Raw genomic sequence first — 21,457 nt, 5'->3', positions numbered from 1 at the left:
ATTTACTTTTTCCAAGTTTGAATTCACTCGCTTACCTCATGGTACTGATGGACGTGCCTTCCGTAACAGAATTCATATTTCCACCATCCTACACCCTGAAACGCACATGTTAAGATGATTAGTGTTCCCTGAGCAGGTTACGTATCAGTGCTCAGCTTCCAACACATAAATGCGCCTCACCCCGTGCAGACAGTACGAGCCACTCAGGAACTCCTTAATTAGCTGTTCGTCTGTCAAGCGAGAGATGTGCGTGGTACCAACAGTGACCTGAGACTGCCCTCCGACGGTCATGGGTTTGTGGGTGGAGGTGAAGGCTTCTTCTCTCACTGCTGACGTCTCCTCCTATGATATACCACAAATGTAAATAAGCCACGTTTCGTGTGCTCAGGTGATCACCGTTTATCTTTGCACGTCTTACCTCTCTGGGCTCAGATGTGGCACCGAAAGGTGGTTTAAGCTGCTCCTCTTGTTCTTTGTCCAACTGGGCGAGCCGCTGAGGCCGCAGAGGGGAGCCCGCCAGAGCCTGGCAGAAGATGGCGTTCACCGGGGAGGATTTGAACCTGCGAACAAGTGACGTGAGCAGGTGAATTTTATAGTATTTAATGGGAAATATATGAAAAATAAAAAGTCTCAGTTTGAGTTTTTCCTTTAAAATGTTGTCTTTATACAACTTTCAGTTAAATATAAGGTTAAAATGATCTGCAAATCATTGCAGTCTGCTTTAAAAGACAAGCGACACCTTACTGTTTTACAGCAGCCAAAAACAGGCTTTAACTAAACAGCTCAGTGCCCCCATAGTTAACACATTCACCTAAACTGCTAAACATCTGCAGTTAAAGACCGAGAGGAGAAACAAATCCCGGGGGACGTTGCATCAAAACAGCATCTGTTGCAAGAATTTTGCATGATATTTAAAACATGCGGATCCATCAGCAGCCAAATAAAAGGCTATAACAAAACAGCTCTTCTTTTGTTTTGTGTGCCATTAAAGCATTTTTCTATTTGCTGGTGCTTTCTTAATTTGCAGCGAGTTTGACCTCTCAGGGCCACCGTCTAAATATAATAAGACAAACTAACAAACAAACTAAATACAGGTGTCGCACTCTATTAAAGTGTAACCATCTTAACAGATCTTACCTGTATTTTGGGTGTGCACAAAGCAGAGGCGTCAGCACCACCACCTCATATTCGCAGGTGGTGACCTCAGCGACAGACAAGATCTCGTGCTTGGCCTCCGGATGGCAGACGTACAGCACGGCTGTGGAACGAGGCTGGTCCTGTTTCAGCAAACACGGAGTCCCGTTTCCCATCGCCACTGAGTAGTAGGGAGTCAGCTGACCTTCAATGTTCTTAGTGGGCACCTGACGTTAGAAAAAGGGGAAGGCAACAGGAAAGATATGTGAGACTGAAAAACTAGACTGGCAGATTTGCTTGGTTACTCAGTAGAATACTTGCTTTGGTTTCGGACGGTTTGACGCCGTCTGTCTTCTCAGCTTGATCTGAAAAAAAAAGAAAGGCCAAATATGATTAACGTTCAATTTAAAAAAAAAAAAGCAGTGTAAGATATACATATATATAGAAACTTACCTGTCTCTGTTGATTGGCTCTTTTGAGCCATATTTCCCAAGAAGTACTCTTGTACACTGATCTTCTGTGGAAACATGCAAGCTTAGCAAACCGTAACGAGTGCACATTTTCCATTCCAGTCTAAAAATATTTCAAATAACTCAAAGCACTGACCTGAGAAGTCTCCTTCTCTTCATGGTACTGCCTTACATGTTTTCCATGGCATACTTCGTACGTCCAGTACGACTCAATCTACATTGGTATAAATATATGCTCAGCAATACACTCAAACAACATGATTTTTGTCATGCTCTGCTACTATAGTGTGACTGTGACTTTAAACTGCATGCAGTTTCAGTCTCTGTGTGGAGGAATATGAGATGAAAAAGGAAAAGTCTCACCCTGTAGGAGCAGCTGCTTCGTTTGAATAGCGACTCGAGCAGTTCACCTGGACTGGGCCCGCCGTACTCCTTTTCATCATCCTGCAGCACCAAACAAATGCAACAAGAGTGATGAGAGACAAGAGATAACACATGCTTTTTTTTAACTCTAGGAAAGGAGGGAAACTGAAACCTTTATTAACGGCTTATTTAGCATTTTGTAACTGATGTTTTAGCATACCCTCCTATTAGGTTGTATTGGTCTTCATTCAAGGCAGAATTACAGACACAAATATTTCAGCAACCTTTTATCGCTTAACACAGCTCTATAGTGCTTCTTCTATGAGGGTTGCTGTGTCACGGCACAGTTACATAGTCTCTGGTTTCGAATATAAAAAGATAAAACAGTCAGTGCTTTCCACATAAACCCTTAGAATCAGATGGTTTTTTGGCACAATGCTTTTAGTATGTTTAATGAAACCACGCAAAATTTTGTCTTCACACCATGAAGATTTTCTGCGTCACAGGCTCTCAAGATACAAAGGGGTCGGTGGACAAGCTGCACTTTTTATTGCCTTTTTTCCCCCCTTCAAGATTTTTTGAGCCCTTATTATTGAGTAAGTACCACAGTGAGTTCTTTTCGTTCAGCACAAACTTTCCCAGAGGCAGCAGTGAGAATCGGTAACACAGGATATGTCACAGTTTTTGTCGTTTGCACCAACGTGACAACAATGACGCAGAGTAACAGGAGCAAGCTCTCGCACCTCGGATGTTTTGCCTGTTTTATGATAATTTACTACAGATAAATATAAAAAAAATCTATTAGCAAACAATGCTGTTCACATGTTGTATGTAACAGTTTGGACATATCACATTGATCAAACAACTTCAGGTCCTGAAGAATTCTGTGGAATGACTCACACTTTTTAACGCAACTGTATCACAATTTATCTTTTTTCCTCACATCTGCAGGCAGGTTATAATCACCTGTGCAGAAACAACACAAAATTGCTCCGTGCCTAGCTCTGCTAGTGCAAACTAGTTCAGTGGCAAGCTCTCATAACTCTTTAGATAAACAGCTGTGCCATTCCCAGAAAGTGTTAGGAGTGCTCACCTCCTCTCCAGCCGTCAGTGAAGGGAGGAGACATTTGTACTTCTCCTTCTCTGTTGTGGTCAAGATGACAAAGTCTTCCTCACTGTAAAGTGCACCTGAAGTTGGCTGCGGGCGGGAGATAAACATCTGTTACTTCAACTCAGGTCTTGTGTGACAGAAAGAGAAAGAAGTCTAAAACAAAGTGACATTTACGTCTCCCGATCCCGTTAGGGCAGATTCGTTTCTTTAGTGACACTAAAAGAGGAGACATACCAGCGTAAATTCAGCGCCAGGCCAGGTGATTTTGAAAGGGATTTCGTCTGTGAATGAGGGATAGCCTCCTCTGTTGGCTGAAACGCCGCTGCAGACCTCCAGCAGCCCCCCGACTAACGCCAACAGCAGCACAGCCATCATCTCTCCTTCCCCGGCTGCTGAGCTCCTACAGCCCGCTCTTCATGTACGGAGAAAATGGATTAAAAGCTGCTACAAAGGTTGAGGAAGTCTATTTAACAGACCTAAGATATAACACGACTGTGAAAGACGGATGTCAATACGGTTAAAAAAATACACAGGAAGTAAACTGCCACGTCGTGTTCCGGCTGCGCTTTGGGGTGAAAAAGAAGCAGCGCCACCTGGCTGCGATACTTGGCATGGGCACACAGCTAGATCCAAATGACAGCAGAGATGTTCATTTCTCTTTCTTATTCAACAGCGAGTAGCACTTTATAATATAGAGCAACAATCCAACAGTTTATTATTATTATTATTATTATTATTGATATTTTACAGGAAAGGAGACACAAATAATACTGTAATCAGCTTTAAATAGTTCACAAGTAAATGTAAATACTGCGTACTTACAGTAGGAAAACACTATTCTTTAGACTAAAATACCTGAAGTTTCACACTACTTCAAATTACACAGTTATGTACTGCTTATGTATTACTTAAGAGTACTTACAATATAATTTGTGTAACTTTGCATGTAAAATACCCAGAAACTATTCACTGCTTAAAATTACTTGGACTATAATTACTTTTTCACTCTTGCAAAAACCTTAACTGTTACTTCCATCTTCTAGCATTTCACCAGGGAAGCATTTGTAGGTAAACATAATTACAATGTAATTTTAGGTACATTGAAATTACATTCTTAGTCATGTGTCATATTATAAAATGCTACTCAACAGTTATATTAGGCTTTTGTTTTTTATGATCCCACTTTCTATCCCAAGACCATAACAAAACTTCAAATATAATTAAGCCCTGATAAAATATTTTCATATCCCAGTCTATTATGCACACTAAAATGAAAGTCAAGTCAAGTTTAATGCCAAACATTTGTAACCAGGCTATAACAATTGCAATAATGTCTCTAAACTCTTCTCATTAGTGAGGTAGTGTAAATTAATCTTCCACTTGACGTGAAACAAGGCTTATATAGTGACTACATAGTCATTGTAAAAGATAACGTTATGCGGCGTAGCATGAGCCCAAATACATTTTATTTGTAATTTTATTGAAGATTACAAATTATCACCAATACTTTGCAGTTTTGTAGTAATCACATGATTATTTTGCTGAACCTTAAATCAAAAATAATATAAATGGATGATAAGGCATTTATGAACAGTAAAACATATGATCTGAATCTGGTCTTTCACAAGAAGATGAAGTGGCTTCATGCAAGTATTTTTACTAACCATTAGCATGGATGATGTATACCTACGATGTGGTGAAAAAGTATTCGTGTTCTTCCTGATTTCTTTCTCTTTTTTGAGGAATATTTGTCACACTTACATGTTCCAGATCATCAAACTACTTTTGATATTGGGCAAAGATAATCAGAGTAAACACAAAATTCTGTTTTTAAATGTTGATTTTCATTTTTAAGGGAAAAAGCTATCCAAACCTGGCCCTGTGTAAACCTCTGGATGTTTCTTTAGATCGTGGGATGTTGTGTTGCTTTTTGAGATCTTTTAGCCTGCTTTAGTTTGTCAGACAGGTTGTACTGAAGTGATTTTGTGGTCCATTAGGTCTGGCAGTAATCAGGCTTCAGCGTGGCAGGTGAAATCAGCTTTCTAAAAAAATGTGGTTACAGTTAATTCACGATGTAAGAAGGGGTCATCCACATAAGGCCAGTAGGTTTGTAGGTCATTACGTAAAAACTGCACTTTGTATTTACTTGGAATGTCTAATATTAGATTGATAGTTCGATATATGTAAGTATGGCAAATGCGCAAAAGAAGGGAGCAAATATACTTTTTTGCAGCACCGTAGATATATTTCCAAGGTTATGATGTGGACATGCCCAGTGCATCTCATTTACAAGCTGAGAATAAAAGCATCCGCATGTTGCGCAGTAATATTTTAAATATGTCACCCTGTCCTTCAAATTTGCCTGTGTTGTGAGAGATCACAGATCACCACAAGATAAACTCACTTTGTCTCACTGCTGCCTCCCGGTGGAAGATTTGGGAAATTTAATTTGCGTTTGTAAGGTCTCAATTATTTTTAATTGCGGCTCTATGCAGGACTGAAGATGAAAGCCAGTATGGAGATACCCACTGAAGAGTCAAATGTCGAGAAGCTCATTTACCGAGCCTTCCGCATATAGCATTTCAGTTCACTTATGGAAGCAATGACTGAAGCAGCTCTGTCCCAAAGTGCATTGTCCCATAATCCCCTGACGCTGTTGAGTCGGCATTGCTGCGTGTTGAACGACTATAAATAGTCTTCCTCCACTTGATCAGCCCCTAAAAAATGTCACAGTTCACAGGAAATTTAAAACATAGACCCTGAAAATGTGTGGCTGCTGCAATTCAGAGTCTGCCTGTAAATGCACATCGACTTGGACAGTGTTCATTTGAGACTGGCATGTTTTCACCTGTTGGTGGAGCTGTTGATGTGAGAATGCGCAGTGTGTGAGCCAGGAGAAAGGGACCAGATTATAACAGAGATTTCCAGACAAAGAGGGAGAGGATTAGGATATAGAGGAACAGGGAAGGATACACGCAAGAAAAACATGCCAGTGGATCATCCAGCTTCTGAAACCACTTTCCTCTGCTTGTATATATAGAGCTTATACTCTCAACTGTATATGAGTATAAGCCTCCTGTGTCCATACAGTATCCGTATGGAAATATTTATGAGCCTGCCTTCATAGATACATATAGAGAGTCTTCTTCACCATTTCTTCCTTGATAGTCAACACTAACAGACTTTGCAGGAGCCTGACTGATGGGAACTTAGCTGAACTCCCCACTTTGAAATGAGCATTTTCATTTATTTCACTGTCGTCTGTGGGGTGAACACGATTTGCATAGATCCCTTCCTTACACCCTCACCTTTTGCATAATTGATACAACTGTCATCTCTCGAACCATAATAACATCATTCCAAAGGGAGCAGAGAGAAATGAATCTTGGCATTTGAAGGTCTCGAGCAAAGATTAAGATATCTCCTGAGCTGTCACCTAAAAATATACATAGAATATGTCAGGAATCAAATCAATACTGGCACATTTGCTTGATTTTCCTAATGAAATTCAGTATTGATTTGCGTAAAGCGCACATGTTGAATTTCTTTGTAAGTTACTACTGCAGCGAGTGCTGCCATAGAAGCTTGAACAAAGGCATGTGTCGAAGTCTATGGAGTCTTTTTTTCTTAACTGAAATGGTGAAATGAAGTCACACACAATCATGTCCTCATCTGTAACACGATGTTTCCTAGCAACATGTGTCTACAGACCAGCGTGCACCTGTCCATGTTTAGATGATTTCTATCAACTGCTATCAACGTTACGAGAACGATTGAGGGAAATGCAGACACATCTTATGACCCGAGCGATAAATTCCACAAATCCCATCACGATAAAAAATTTTTCCATTTGGATCATAGAAGAAACTTCACATCCAATTTGGTCTCGGTGTAGCTGCGTTGCCCGACAGATACTCTTATAAAACAGTTATTACACCAAATATATTGAAATATGCCAATTCTGATGTGTTCACACTCAAAGCCTCAAGCCTTTAATATGAAAGTTGGGACAGTTTTTAAGTCACGACGTATAGCTGTGGTATGTCTACTGCTACCTGTAAGTCTGCAACCAACATGATGACTTCTTTAAATTAGCTCTGACTTAGAAAGCACTAAATAAATATTAATGATAAACACTATACTGTTTTACAGAGAGTCTGGTCTTTCTTTACCAGAAACCATGGATTTATCCTGTGTTATTGGTAGTTATTGGTAGTGTAGTTTAGTGTTTTAATCCTTACTAAGTTAAGAATTGCTGTTGATAATTTGGTAGGATTTGACCAGACAGAGCTTACACCCCTGCTGTTTGGGCAGTTTTATTTTTCATGTGCTTTGCTCTCTGTTTCACCATGTTTTTATAAGCTCCTCCCCTAAAACAGAGGGGAGCAGAGTTGATTTATCAGCCAGTTTATGCAATATATTTAACGCTTTAAAAGCACTTCCCTTTCAGAGTCTGATTTCCTTACAGATACTGATAGCTGTGGTATGTTTAGTATTGATTGTGGTATTCATTAATCAATATCGTTTCTTTGGATTTTGTGGAGAATTTTTAAATGATGATAAACACTGTCAGTTCAAATTATCAGTTTGAAGACTCTTCAGTAAACTGGCAGGCCTGTTTACCAGTGTCAGGATTGTAGCGTCAGAACTCTTGATATTTACCCTAAAGCTGATGATTGAGGAAACTCTCCTAATTCTGTCAAATCTGCATGGACACACCTGTCACTCATTCACCTGTTGTGCTTCCATCAAACTAAAACACTGTGTAATAGGCTGAAGGAATCTTGTAAGGGGTTACTACTCAAATTCTGGAGAGGCAAAACAACAAGTCAGTGACACATGAAAGAGATGGATTTAAGCATGCCAGTGGATCAGAGTGCCGCTCTGCACCTCCCTGCAGAGAAGGTAATGAGAGAGTATTTTTGTTTGGATGGGTCTGGATGGGATCCAGATACTGACAGAGCTGGTCCTTGCTTATTTGTCTGAGACGGAGGATCAAATCCTACACGAGAAAAGGGAAAGAGCCCAGGATTGAAATGCATGCAGTATAAACCAATAATGACAGGATGCATATTTGTGTTACTGGACTGACCCAGTCCTTACGAGAATATAAACTTGGGCTTTGTTCTTTATTTTGACGTTCTATTTTGTATTTACGGGCTTTTCTTTCTCCCCGGCTGGCGGAAATCTCCAGAAGCGGCTCCATCATAACTAAAACACCCTATGCACCATGGCCATTCTCAAAAGGTGACCATGGATTTTTATGTTAATACCATTATAATACTTCATTGTCTGAGACTTTAAGCTGTTCGAAAGAGTCTCGCAATGCCACACTTGAATACAAAAGTCAGTGAAACCCCAGAAGTGTCCCTTTTGTCTACAAGCAAGAGCAGAAAGTGGGTTAGCTGCTTGAAAATGCATCCTAAGCAGTGCGCATAAGCTAGAAGAGCTTAGTGAAGCTAGGAAGACTTTGAGAGTGAAAGTCATTTGGTGTCTCTTCAGAGTTTGACAGGGAACAGCACAAAAACGGAGAGGTGTGGAACAGAGCTCTCGACTGACTGGATGGAGAGCAGAAACAGATTACATGGCTATTTGATCAATATCAGCACATCAGCTGCTAGGAATAATGTACAATGAGAGCAGTATTAGTAAGTGAGCATATGCTTAACAAGAGGAATCACAGCTATGACTTTAAACAGCATTTATTAAAATATTCTTAACACACATGCTGACAAAACTTTGTTGGCTCCAAGCAAATAACACTTGTGAAATACTGGATGGCAGATTCTGTATACTTTATTGATTCCTCTATATTAGCATATCTGGGAAAGATCACTTTAACAGTCCACAGCAACCCACATAAGCTATTTACAGAGCAAATAAATACATTGCTTTCCTAACACAGTTCTTTATCCCCCGCCGAAGTACAGTACGTGCTGCATTCACCAAGTCATTTATATTCACCCGGCTCTTGTGTAATTGATTCAAGCAAACGCCACACAATCCATCATCATTTGAATGCAGTCACAAGATTTCATTGGCACCAATTTGGACTGCAGATAGGTTTAATTGGCTGAGATATGTGAGAGATGATGGCTTCTTCCATATTATGTATGAGTTCACTACAGTCTACTGGCTTGGCTCAGGCAACTAAGTGAACTAAGCGAAAACAAGCAAAGGCAGCAATTTAATGCAAAGATTTGGAACGGTAGCTTTACACTTATATAAGATAACAAGGTCCTGAAAAAAGGCTCCAAAAGTAATAGATATTTATATTTCAGCAGCAAGTTTGCATACTTGGTCCTTGGTTAAAAAAACGTCCGTATGTAATATTGAGCACATGAGGCCACTCGCCTCTGTCAGTGTGCCCCAGGGTGGCTGTGGTTACAATGTAGCTTGCCATCACCAGTGTGTGAATGTGTGTGTGAATGGGTGGATGACTGGATATGTAAAGTGCTTTGGGGTCCTTAGGGACTAGTAAAGCGCTATATAAATACAGGCCATTTACCATTTACTTCAAGTAATACGCAGACATTCCTCTTTCTTACTCTTTAGTTAAGAGAACGCTAGCCACACTTAATGTTATGCATTTTCCAAATGATACAGGCATCAAGTCATTATTGCACTTAGTATGCAGAGCATTTTCCTCCACTACACTTAATGCTCATAGTCTTTCCATCTACTACCCCTGCAAATTAACTGGCTCACTATCTGATCCTAAACTGACATTTCTATTCTGCCAAATGAGAAGTGGAGAGTCAAGAATTTCCATAACGCATGTCATCATGTACAATTGTTATCCTATTAATTTTGGTGTATTCGCTGTTGCGAAAGGGCACTCTCGGAGTCTTGTAGTGTTTACAAGTTATTCATAGTCTTCTCCAAATGCTTTTAAATGTTTTGGCTTTCTTCTAAAGTTCCTGTCACTTGAATATGAAAACACAAAAACTATGTCTTCCAGGTTTTTTTCCCCCCCTGCTCTGTGTACACAACTGTCGGAGCCGCGGTGCTATTTTCAGTTCATTTTCATTCAAGAGCACGCGCCTTCCTTTTTCAGCCCCTTCAAAAGTTTTTCCCAACTTTATTCCAAACCTCAGTTTGCCAGCAGTCATGCAGCCACAGTAAACTATTCAGTAAACAATGTATGGTGTTAACGCTGAGATGAAAAAGACGTGCTGGAATTATATTGGCAGGTTGGTATCACACTGCCTCTTTTCTAAATGGCACAGAGAATCTGACCTTCTCACGATCTCAGCGCTGTCAAAAGATGACCTTTGTGCACAGCATCACGTAGTCAATGTCTTCGTCTTTAGACAAGGCAAGCTTTGCCTTTTAAAAAAATCACTTGTCAGTAGCAACACTGTAAGCAAAATAGAGGGGAAAACAGCAGTTTTATTTTGCATGTAGCCTGGTTTAGCTGACAATAATCTGGTGTTTAAGGACTCTGGGTTAGAATAACAGTGCGAAAAAAAAGTGATTCAGAGGCTAATTTACTCACAGTCCAGTCTCTCCAGAGAATAAAAGAAAATTCACTTCAAACACCCACGTAAAATCTGTTAATGTTTTTTTTTCCAGGACATTCTCACACCTCTTTTTGGGGGGACTTGTGAAACTTGGTAAATCAATAAACTTGTGTTATACTTCTCGGGCTGTGGGTGTAACCTGAGGGAATTACAGGAGGAGGAGGAGGAGAACGGCCAGCTTGGCTTCCCTGGTGGGTCAAGGTGAGTCTGTTAGCCTGATGGCTTGTTCACTCTGCAGATGTCACCTGGTCATTATCCTGAGGCAGCCATCTGCCAGTTTGTCCTGCAGGGCCTGGCCACTCAGTCTTCTGGGCCCTTTGTGACTGGCAGGATCTATGCCGCTTTCTCTTCTTACTCTGACCTGCTACTCCACCTGCCTCCAGTGACCAAAAGGCCAAGCTGGTCAGGGCCAGAGGGAAGAGAAAAGACACATATAGGAGATCCAAAAAAAAAGAAAAGAAAAAAAAGAAAGAAGCAAGTTTTGAACTATCTGCCACAATGTAAACTGGGATAAATTAATGATGCAACCTCAGTTTTTACCTGGGCTAGCCTCACTGCCAACTGCTTGGCTTCTCACCCTCGGTGCCGGTGGGATGCACAGATATGCTGCCAAAATAAACTCCAGCCTCCCTCACCGTCTCACCGATTTCACTCATTTCACTTGATTTTACTTAGAAAGTGCTTGACATGATTATTCCATTTCTTAAAAGTATCTATTGAGAAAATCCTCCGATACTAAAGCTAATGAAGACTGTGTTACATCACCAAAGTTAATTGCCAGGCCTTAAATCTTTCCGAAAGTGTCTCACAGCGGGTAATTTTGTAGGAAAATTAGAGCCTTACTTTTGGACATGCTTAATCATACCCTCTTTCAAGGTGCAGGATTTGGCTGTGGCTGTTACTTTTAAGATGTAATTTTGACTTTATGGGGTTTTAGCTTGGCTGGCTGACTACAATGAGATTTAATTCCTGAAGTGAGGAAAGGAATATTTTCTGGTATTGCTGCAAAACAGAATAGATTCTGCGGTGCACACATATCCACTTTAAGTAATTTTATTCGCTGCAAGCCCTGCTACACTGATGAATGTGCGTACATGTATTTATTGAATTTGAGTTAGCGTAGACACTTAGTTAATAGTTTAAAATTGCCCTCCAAGACTGATGTGAGGCATAATAGCAGCGTGAACAACAAAAGAGCTCGTAGATTAGCTTAGCATAAACAAAAGAAAGCCAAGCCAAATGCGGCAGGAAAAAGAAAACATATCAGTGTCAGTGATTTTTGTATCTCGTGCTTAGCAATCAGAGCTATAGAGGCTTTGCAGACACGTGACTGCTTACCACTTTTTGCCCATTTTGGACCCGTAATAATCCTGAAACAGAGAAAAACCTTCTAAACATTAAGGAGATGAGATAAACTATGGCAACTCTGAGTAAACAAACAAGTATATATACTATAAAACAGGGGTCGAAGGGTGTTTTTCACATCTTTTAACTTTACTTTTGAAAAAATGAGAATTTTTCATAATTTAGCTGTTATAAATACTGACACTGACATATCAGCAAATAGCCCTGTTGTCTCACACATGCTGACAGCAGGAAATAGTTAAGGGCAGAGCCACAGATAACCAATCAGACAAAACCCATAAACGCGCTCATCTTCTGCCTGCGAGTAATATCCAGGAGGCTTTGATTTATTTATTTTTTATCATCTCACACTTTTATCATTTTTACTCCCCACAAAATACCATTACTGGCTAATATGCACACACGCACACTTGCGCACACCTTTGATCTTGTATGCCCAGTGATTCTGATATTTCATCCTTGACCCAGTTTGAACTCAGAACCTGCAATAATGTGCTGGACATGAATGGCTGCGTGGGCAATCTGCTCCTCCTTTCCTTCTGTTGTTTTTTTGGATCCGTTATGCTGTTGTTCTGGAGGAAGGCTCACCACAACTTGAGGCTTGGCTGTGTTTCCAGCCCCTGATATAGAAAGGAGAACCATGATTGTGGGAGGCCCACCCTCTAACCTGCCTGTGCCCCTGGCAGCCAGAACGGGCCAGCTGGTACTGTCAGGAACCTTGACAGATGACCTGCTGGGCAGATACTTTTAGTTCATGATTCACCCATCATTATACAAACATACAGATTAATGTATAATGCACTGAAACTGTAGCATCCTCCAAAGGTGCAGGTCTTGCCTGATAACATTTACTGTAGAGCACCATAAACTGCCGCTTATGGATCTGTTTTGTTGTGGGTCACTAGATTTTTTTTGAGCCAAAGTAGGTAAACGTTTGCAGAGTGTATTTTAAAGTGGGTGTGAAGTGAATATGAAAATAAATGTGCTCTATGATCTGTTTGAGGATGAAAGAGAAGAATGTATGTAATTGTCAAAACAATTGGCTCAAATGTTCAGGAGTCTCACAAGATTCCTTCATTAGCCAAACCAGTAAATTATACGCTATTTTTCATTTTCTGCTTGATTTCCAAGCCCAGTTGCACTTCCTACTGCAAACAGTCTTGCTCTCTTGCTCTGTTATAGCGTGTTTGTGCAATCTCTCTTACAACTCCAACCCACACAGCTAACCTATGGCTGGATGCCATGTGCTGTAGTTTGTGACCATACTGGAGGCTGTCAAAGGCATTATGGGGGGAGAGTAGTAATGCAAGTAAATAAAAAATAATAGTAAAAAACCCGCCACAGACCGCAGCAGCGTATGTCAATTTAATATTAATAGCTGTCATCCCCTTGCTTAGAAAAAGAAAATAGATTGGTCTCCAAGAGCAAAATTTGTTTAAGGTACATAGGACTTTGCAAAAGTCTGAAGCCATGTCTTTATATTTTGATAGGTAAAAGAAAATAGATGTAGCAATTCATCGAGACAAATGATGTGTTTTTAAGGCATGCTGCTTGTAACAAAGTGGCTAAAGATGCTATTTAAAACTGGTTCTTTGCTAAGTTGTCTGTTATGTTTGAACATAACACTGGTTAGGTGCCTTTTTATGCTTGAATGAGTCATAGATCAGTTAAGTGGCTAAGTACTGTTCTTTAACTTCTGTTTAATTATTTGACCACGATGACACCTTTGATGAAATTTGATCTCATCATCTACCTTTGACTTGACCAATTTCATTTCTTAAATTAGTCTCAGTGTTCACATACTGCAGGTATCCTGTCCTCTGCACGTGTGTAGTGGCTGTAAAATGTATTAAATATGCTGTCTGCTATTATGATACTATGTGATGTGACACTTTAATCAAAATAAATAGAGATCAGCGTGAGCATAGCATGAATCTAAAGTGCATAAAAATGAATTTATTGAGCTTACGTGGAGTGGCTGACAGAGGTTTTTATTTTTTATGCAGCAATTTAGATCTGAAAGCAAATACTTCAAACTGCAAGTGACAATTATTGAAATTAACCAGCTTACAGTTCATTTCCCTATTCATATTCAGATTTTATAATTCAGACCGAGCTCGAAGCGCCAGAACATCTGGAAGGAACTTTTGTTCCCTGAGTGACTGGGAGACAGCTGCCTCCTCCAAGGTTGGTAACAGTGGTCTGACACTCTTCACGTAGCCGACTGTAAGCCATGTGGCACGGTGCCCTCCGCATGTCCTCAGCCAATGAACAAGTCGTCTTTGCACTTGTTGAAAGGGAAGCAGATTGCATCTTATAGCTGAAAAATACTTTGGTGAACAGGGCACCCTCATGGAGGGCATACAAAACAACATCTTTCCAGCTTGCACGTGCACAATTTGCTTTTTCTTCCATCTTTGAATAGCAAGCTACAGCCATACAGAAAACGGCTGGAGTGTACACACAGACACGATTGCAGGTTAAACAAGAAAAAAAATAGTACCAGAAATTTCAGCCTCTGCAGTATTGCAGATTTGAATGGAGTTGTAAATATATTATTTACATATCATATATTTATTATCTATTTATTGTTAATTTAGTAAATTAAATGATGTTATGTTTATATATTTAAAGCTCTTATGATCATTTTTTATTTTTGTTTAATGAAAGGGCATCAGACAAAATGAGTGGGGGAAGATTAATAAGACACACGGACACATTACCTTTTACTAAGTAACACTAATTTGTTTGACGGCTAAATAGTCAGAAATAAATAACTGAAATCAATTTGACGCTGAAAGATGAAGGGAGCTGGTCTCACTCTGTCAACTATACTCTGTGACCGAGGAGTTTCATTTCTTTATAATAGCCTGCTGATGTCAGAGGAATGCAAAGCGACTCCAGAGGATGTAACACAAGACAAAAACATCCCCGTCTTTAAAGTTTTATCTTGCTATTCAACAGAGGATCTAAATGCAACCAAAACAGACAGATAAGCAGAATTAAATTACTGGATGATAACAGAGGTGATGCTGACATGAAAGCAGCTTGTCGAAGATAAATTGCTGTTTAATTCTGACAAGTTCTTCAAGACCAAATCTGGTATTGTGAAATATTTTAACATTTAAGAATTTTCTCCCCAGTTCCTCTACTTTTTATTTATTTAGTTTTTAATAGACACATAATTATTCTCCTAAGGTTTCCACCAGTGGTGATTCTAGAGTCTATTGGGGCTCTGGTCAAAGATTCACAGCCACCCCCCAACCATCATTCATACCATTATGTAATAAATAACCTGACAAAAACAATATAAAACTGTAGGTTAAAAATTACTTTAGAAATGCCAGACACGTTTAACGATGCCTAAGACCTTTAACCAGGTGGCTTGTTATCTTGTGTTAATACAAACAAGGCAAGTCTACCAGGTCGACTGTCGGTGTTCTGATAGCTGCAGTCAACTTTGTCAGAAATATCATTACATGACTAGTGTAACATCCACTAGTGATGCCAGTGGAAGCTAGATTATTCAAGTGTTTGTACACCTTAGTCAAGGCCAGACTAGTAGCATTTAGTTATTTAGCATAGTCCCCACTTGGGGACTACCGCTTGATATCATCCATCATATTGTACTGTTTGCATAAGTGTTTAAATACCATAAAATCTCAGTAAAATAGATTATTTTAATCATACATGCATATGAGCCTACCCCGTACCTATATATAAATATGTACATACAAGATTCCAATACACAAAGGTGAAGACAGGTAATTTGGTACATCTGTCATAATGGGACCAAGACAAATGTTTTTTTTTAATCTTGGGCTTGCAGCCAAACATTTTATTAGAATGTCTCTACAAATGACCTTTACATGAAACAATTTGTTTCACAGGTGTGAGATAACTCGGCATAAGCAATGTGGCATACTTATTTTCTGGCATATTCAAAGAGGCTTTCTTTTAATCCCCCACCCCCTCCAGAATAAAAGAAAAAAATCCAGAAGCTGTCATTTAATTATATATTAATACCAAATGAATGTTTTTTGATGTGAAAGGAGCAGCTGGGTTCTACCGGTTAAAAAATTTATGAACAGAAACTCTGACCTCAGTGTGAAGACTCCGCAAGAACTGCAGGCATTAACCGTGAAGATGTTGACAAGTGGTTTAGGCATTGCGGTGGTTTAGGCTCTCCACCATGACCCGCAGATCCCCAAGTGCATCTGTTATTGTGATAAATCTGGACTGCAACACCAGGCAGTTAGGCTACATTAATAAATTAATGAAACAAGCAGTAAAACCAGTATAAAAAAACAAGCATGAAACAAAACTGGTGCTGGTTTATTGTTCTGCATCCTTGTTAAACACCACTGGCTGATGCATTGTACTTTACCTGCAAATCTCATCTGAGTGAAGGTTTCTCGATGTGTCGAAAGTCCAAAGCTGCTAAAGTATTTAACCAACAACAGTAAAAAAACAAAGATATAGGAGAAATCCATAATGTCTTTAATTTACCCAAAAGCGTCCTGATTTTCAACATTTTAAATAACGTCTTATTTGGCACAAGAATAGAGTAGACTCGGATATATTTTAGTTATATAAAGTCTTCCATGTATGCAAGTATTAGCCAAAAAGGTATAATTAGTAATAAGGAGCAGTCTGGCTTTACTCAGTTTATCTACTTGTGCAATTGCACTCAGTAAAGCCCAGAATCAATAACAGAATTGTTAAATACACCCAGAAAAGATTTATTGAGCTCTCCAAGACCCTAAGGAAAGTTTCTGATATGCTAATTTAATCACAGCTGAACAGAGCCATGTGTCAGTGACATCAAAGCAACTGCAGGGCAATCCTGTACACACAGAGTGAGCTGCAACTTGGCAATGCACTCATTTGTCTCACTAAGCATGTAGGATATCCACAACACCTGCAGGACAGATATACCATAAATGTAATGCAGATGCCCAAAACACAGGATAGAGACTGAGCTAGGCATGTTAAAAGCCTCTGACAGGGTCAGTGCTCTTCCTGTTGTCTCCACTCTTTCCTGCAGGTAGGGATCGGCAATGTTAACCAATGCTCTTTATCAGGTTATTTATGCCAACTCCTCTTTCTGTCTTGCTCTCTGTCACCCTCACCATATAACTCTTGGTTTAGCTTTTTCCTTTGATATCTGCTCACACTTCACTTACATCCATCAACACACCAGTAACTGACCTACATACAACAGATGTTTTATTGTTATTGTTTAAAAAATTCCAATTCTGTGTGATCGCTCTCTCTTTTTGACCAAGTCTGGACTTTGCTGGAAACTCAGTGAATAAATATGGTTAAAGAAAATTGCACTAAAGCTACAAATACATGTAATTTGCGAATCATATGTTCTGTTTGCTTTCACTTTATACAGCATAGAAAACTGGAAAATATGTGCGCTGTCATATAAAATCATGTGAGTGGTGCTTGAGGAAACACTGTGCAGGGCATTTATTGTAGGGTTGTGTATGGTATAAAGAGCACATGCTTTATTCTCATAAGCACCGAGCATTACAAAAGGTTTTGTGAATTAAAAGCCCAAATGACCCACTGTCTTCTCACTGATGAGCAAAACAAAAAGCTATTTAATGAATAAGATATGCAAGTGAAGTGACACTGGTCACAAATGCGCTTTCTTTTTCATTTTGGATTGCGCTTTGAGATTACAGGAGCAATAAATAATAAATCTTATTTGAACAGCGGTGTAAAGTCTAACAGCGCTGCGCTGTTTGCCTTTCAGTGGGAAAAAAAAAATCCCTCTTCCCTTTTGTTTGAGCTCTAAGGAATTTTTCTTTCCTTTCACAGCTTTACATCATTTATATTTTCATCACTTGCATTAATGAAACATCAGAACAACGAATAAACAAACACCACGAGCTCATTGCATGAAGGCTGCGAGTGCAGTTACTGGGCTTGTTTTATAGTGTCTGACATGCTCTTGTGCCATGACTGGTCATTTGTCAGCACTAAGAAAATGTATCAAAAAACTGCTTCCGTGAGTGTTTTCTGAACTAACACTGTTACCCCATGCTCTGTATGTTCTCTAAGAGCTTATGTGGCGTTTTGACAACATCCCACTGCTCCTGTCTTTGTGTCTCAAACTGAATAGATGCTTGATGCAATGGGCTGAGGCATTCCTGCCATGAAGCGTAGATTTAAATTTTTACAGTAACAAGGGATTTCTTCTTTGATAGGAACGTGAGAAACATGGATATGTTTATGGCTTAGTGTCTTCAACTATTTCATTCATTCACATTCATTGTATTTGTCAAAGCAAATTCTTTTATTCATGGCACGCTGCGGAATAGCAATGAGGTGTGCAAGCGTGCACATGTTTTCCCCCATGTGCATGCGTTTTCCCCATCGCTTTTCCTACCGCTGCATTTCATTATGCGCTTTGTATCTATATTATGAAGAAAAAAAGATGTTCCTGGTTCTTGTTCCTATTTAAATACAATTCTATGTGTGCACACAGTTTGTTTTTACAACTTGCTTGGTCATGCAAAATTAATACATGACATTTGAAGATGAAACAAACGCTAAACTTCCCGCCATCAGCTGTTTCATCAAGCTAGGTGACAAATATATTAAACATAAAAATAATAATAATAAAAATAAAAAAACATGCATATGTGCCTCATCGATATGTTTCTTAGGAATTGTGTCACTTTTTCTAGTGCATCAGGCCATCGGGTATCTTAAAGTTAAGTTAAACAATTTGATTTTGGAGATTTGGAGTTTATATGATCAGTCGTGTCCAGAATGGACTTTGTTTAAGGCACTGGAAGCCCTGGTGTTAGCTGGGGGGGGGGGGGGGGGGGGGGGGGGGGGGGGGGTTCTGCTGGTAGGAAGCTCTCAGACTTCCTTTCTTGTCATCTGCTTCCAAAATCCAACCCACCCATCCACCAACTTAGCACACCACAAAATCCCAAACTTGAACTCCTACCAAATGGCAAACAGTGACAGTGCACTTTTGAAGTGTTTTGTGTAACTGTTGCCATTCATATCTGTCAGGGCACAGATTCACATCCACACAGTGATGGATATTTTGCAATGAAACGTAGCAAAGAATATTGTGGAATGTCTTTCTAAGCCCCACATACATAAATGCGAATCCTGTCCAATCTCCATTTACCCACATGCAGCAACGTGTAACTGTGTAGTGCTGAAAAGGATATATGCCAAACAAAACAGGTGGAGCGCTTGGCTTAACCAAGCGTACTGCTCTGCACTGACTGTCATAAGAAGCTTATCCACAGTTTGCATCAGAAGACAATTAGAGTCAACATTTTTTTAATTCACAATTTAGCCTAGCATTTTGGGCTGTCATTGTGATGGTTAATGACACGTCCATAAAATATTTATCTAAAATCTTAATGTAAAAGTGTATTTGACAAGTGCCTAATTTAATACACAACACTTAATATGAAAATTAGAGCTGAACATTATATAACTATTAACGATGACCAAAAAAAATGGTGATCACTAACTGTGCAAAATGCTGTTAATTACTGAAGGAACTATCAAGTGTTCATGACAGAGATTAGTAATTGATTTTAGACACATGAAATTCTTAAACATTGAACAATTCATTTGATTTGTTGCATTACTCTCTGTAATCTTTAGTGAAGTGTCTTTTTTACTATGTTAACTTCATATTAAGTTGCTACAAAAAAAAAAAAAGAAATATTAAAAAAAGATTCTGAACATCAAAATCTGAGATTTCAACTTCAACCTCCCCCAAAAATTTAAAGATGGGGGCTCCTGCTTTACATCTACAGGACAAGTATAGCTACTTAAACCATCCAAGTTTTTTAAAAGACTACAAAATGTCAAAGCATCCTAACATTTAATATCACAAAGGTACACATGTACATGTGAAGGTCTTAGAACCATTTTCTGAACAGCTTTCTCAGCTGCTTTTATAAAATCTGACAAAAGGCCCAGCTACTTTCGTGGGTGCTTAAAGTTTGGTCAGCGTGCCCTTTACACACAAAATATTTGATCTAACTAACATTTTATGAAGTTTATTTGAGTTCTAAAACATTCAAATTCTGAGTAAAAATCCAAACTTTCCCATCAAGCTGGTTTTCATAGCCACTGAAGTACAGATCACCTTTGAAACAAAACAGAGTTGGAGTTTGGGTTGGAGTGGGGTGGGGAAGGTCCATTAAGATCTGTCTGCTGTGACTCACCTAATTAAACAGACAGAATTTCGCCTAAGCAACAGTTTAATGAATACGTCATTAATTTTTTTTTGGATAACTGTATTATTATTTTGTCAGCTTTATTGGTGCTTTATACATAGGACTGTTCTGAAAACAGAGAGACTGAATATATGCTCACGGGAGTAAGATGAGCTCTTTTCATAAGAGATCTGCTTCTGTCTTTGTTAACATATCTTTCCATTTGAAGTGTACTGAACTATGAGAGGCTGTGTTTTCCTGTCACACTATATCATCCCTACATTTAATCTTTATCAAAGAATGCAAAAAGCAGATCACTGGCCATTATGAGCATCATAAGGGGCTATATGATAGAAAACAGTGTTATCAGTAGATACAGGATAACTTTTAGTGCTATTAGGATGTCATATTGAATAAGGCAGACATAATTCAGATCAGAAGATAAACAATAAGGTTGACACAATGCAGGAAAAAATCCACACAGAGAAAAATTGTATAAATGTTAATACAATTATTTGAAGAAGCTCTGAGGTCACTTCTTTGAAAACTTTCCAGCTCAAATTTGCACTGATTTCTTAAAGAAATGAATAAATCAAAACACAGTCAAAACATGCTGTGAAGTTTGTTCTGTATTAAAAATAGAGGAAAAAACAGTTTGATGATTTGAACATAGGATATAATTATTTATAGCCTGTCAAAAAACAGAAAAGTGTAAATGTGAGAAAAATTAAATAAGATCCCACTTCCCAATAATTCACTGAGAAGATTTAGGAAATAATGAATAATTTCTTTCAACCCCTATCATGGGCCAAGATTAGTGCCAAATGCAGGATGTGCATGTGAGCACGAAACAAGCAGCATAGACGGATTCATACCTGCGAAAGAAAGCCTGCCTCTTTTCGCTGTAGAGTTGCTATGGTTCAAAAGCTGCAGAACGACAATTTAAGTTTCCCAAGAGAGGCTTCAGCAGTCAATCAGTTTGGACAGGCTGTGAAAAGTGGAGGAATGAGTGGAGGAACAAGTTTCATACAAGTGGCAACAAAAGCTGATGTGAAGTTAAGGACTTACTGAGATGCAGTTAAATGGAGGAAGGTGTTGCTAAAACCTGCCAGGTTTAGGTAATGGAGTCTATTTTATAAGGATCCTTGTAAAATAAAGGGTTAAACCCCCAAATCTGCTTCCACTCTCTACTTCTTTAACCACAACTGCTACAAAAGGAGCATATTAAGGCTCAGAATTAATTAATACAAAAGGTGCAGTCAAAACATTTCGGGGACA

General features: G+C 39.1%; 1 protein-coding gene across 4 annotated transcripts in view; it reads right to left on the bottom strand.

Moving 5' to 3' along the window:
• Positions 1 to 21,457, bottom strand: part of erlec1 (endoplasmic reticulum lectin 1) — a 47,101-nt gene that overhangs the window by 1,812 nt on the left and 23,832 nt on the right. For 3 of the 4 annotated variants that reach the window (XM_082557009.1, XM_082557008.1, XM_082557010.1), the window contains exons 3-12: positions 3,313 to 3,490; positions 3,061 to 3,165; positions 1,968 to 2,048; positions 1,741 to 1,818; positions 1,588 to 1,651; positions 1,456 to 1,499; positions 1,138 to 1,361; positions 419 to 560; positions 181 to 342; positions 36 to 95 (exon numbers count right to left, since the gene is read on the bottom strand). In XM_082557009.1, coding sequence (XP_082413135.1) covers positions 36 to 95; positions 181 to 342; positions 419 to 560; positions 1,138 to 1,361; positions 1,456 to 1,499; positions 1,588 to 1,651; positions 1,741 to 1,818; positions 1,968 to 2,048; positions 3,061 to 3,165; positions 3,313 to 3,490 — 1,138 coding nt within the window. The remainder of the gene's footprint in view (positions 1 to 35; positions 96 to 180; positions 343 to 418; positions 561 to 1,137; positions 1,362 to 1,455; positions 1,500 to 1,587; positions 1,652 to 1,740; positions 1,819 to 1,967; positions 2,049 to 3,060; positions 3,166 to 3,312; positions 3,491 to 21,457) is intronic. The other variant, XM_082557011.1, reaches the window with a different exon arrangement.

This window comes from Aulonocara stuartgranti (genome assembly GCF_965226115.1).
Source record: "Aulonocara stuartgranti genome assembly, chromosome: 13".
Taxonomy (NCBI): Eukaryota; Metazoa; Chordata; class Actinopteri; order Cichliformes; family Cichlidae; genus Aulonocara; species Aulonocara stuartgranti.
The sequence above is the reverse complement of the archived record's forward strand: the minus strand, read 5'-3'. Positions and strand labels throughout refer to the sequence as shown.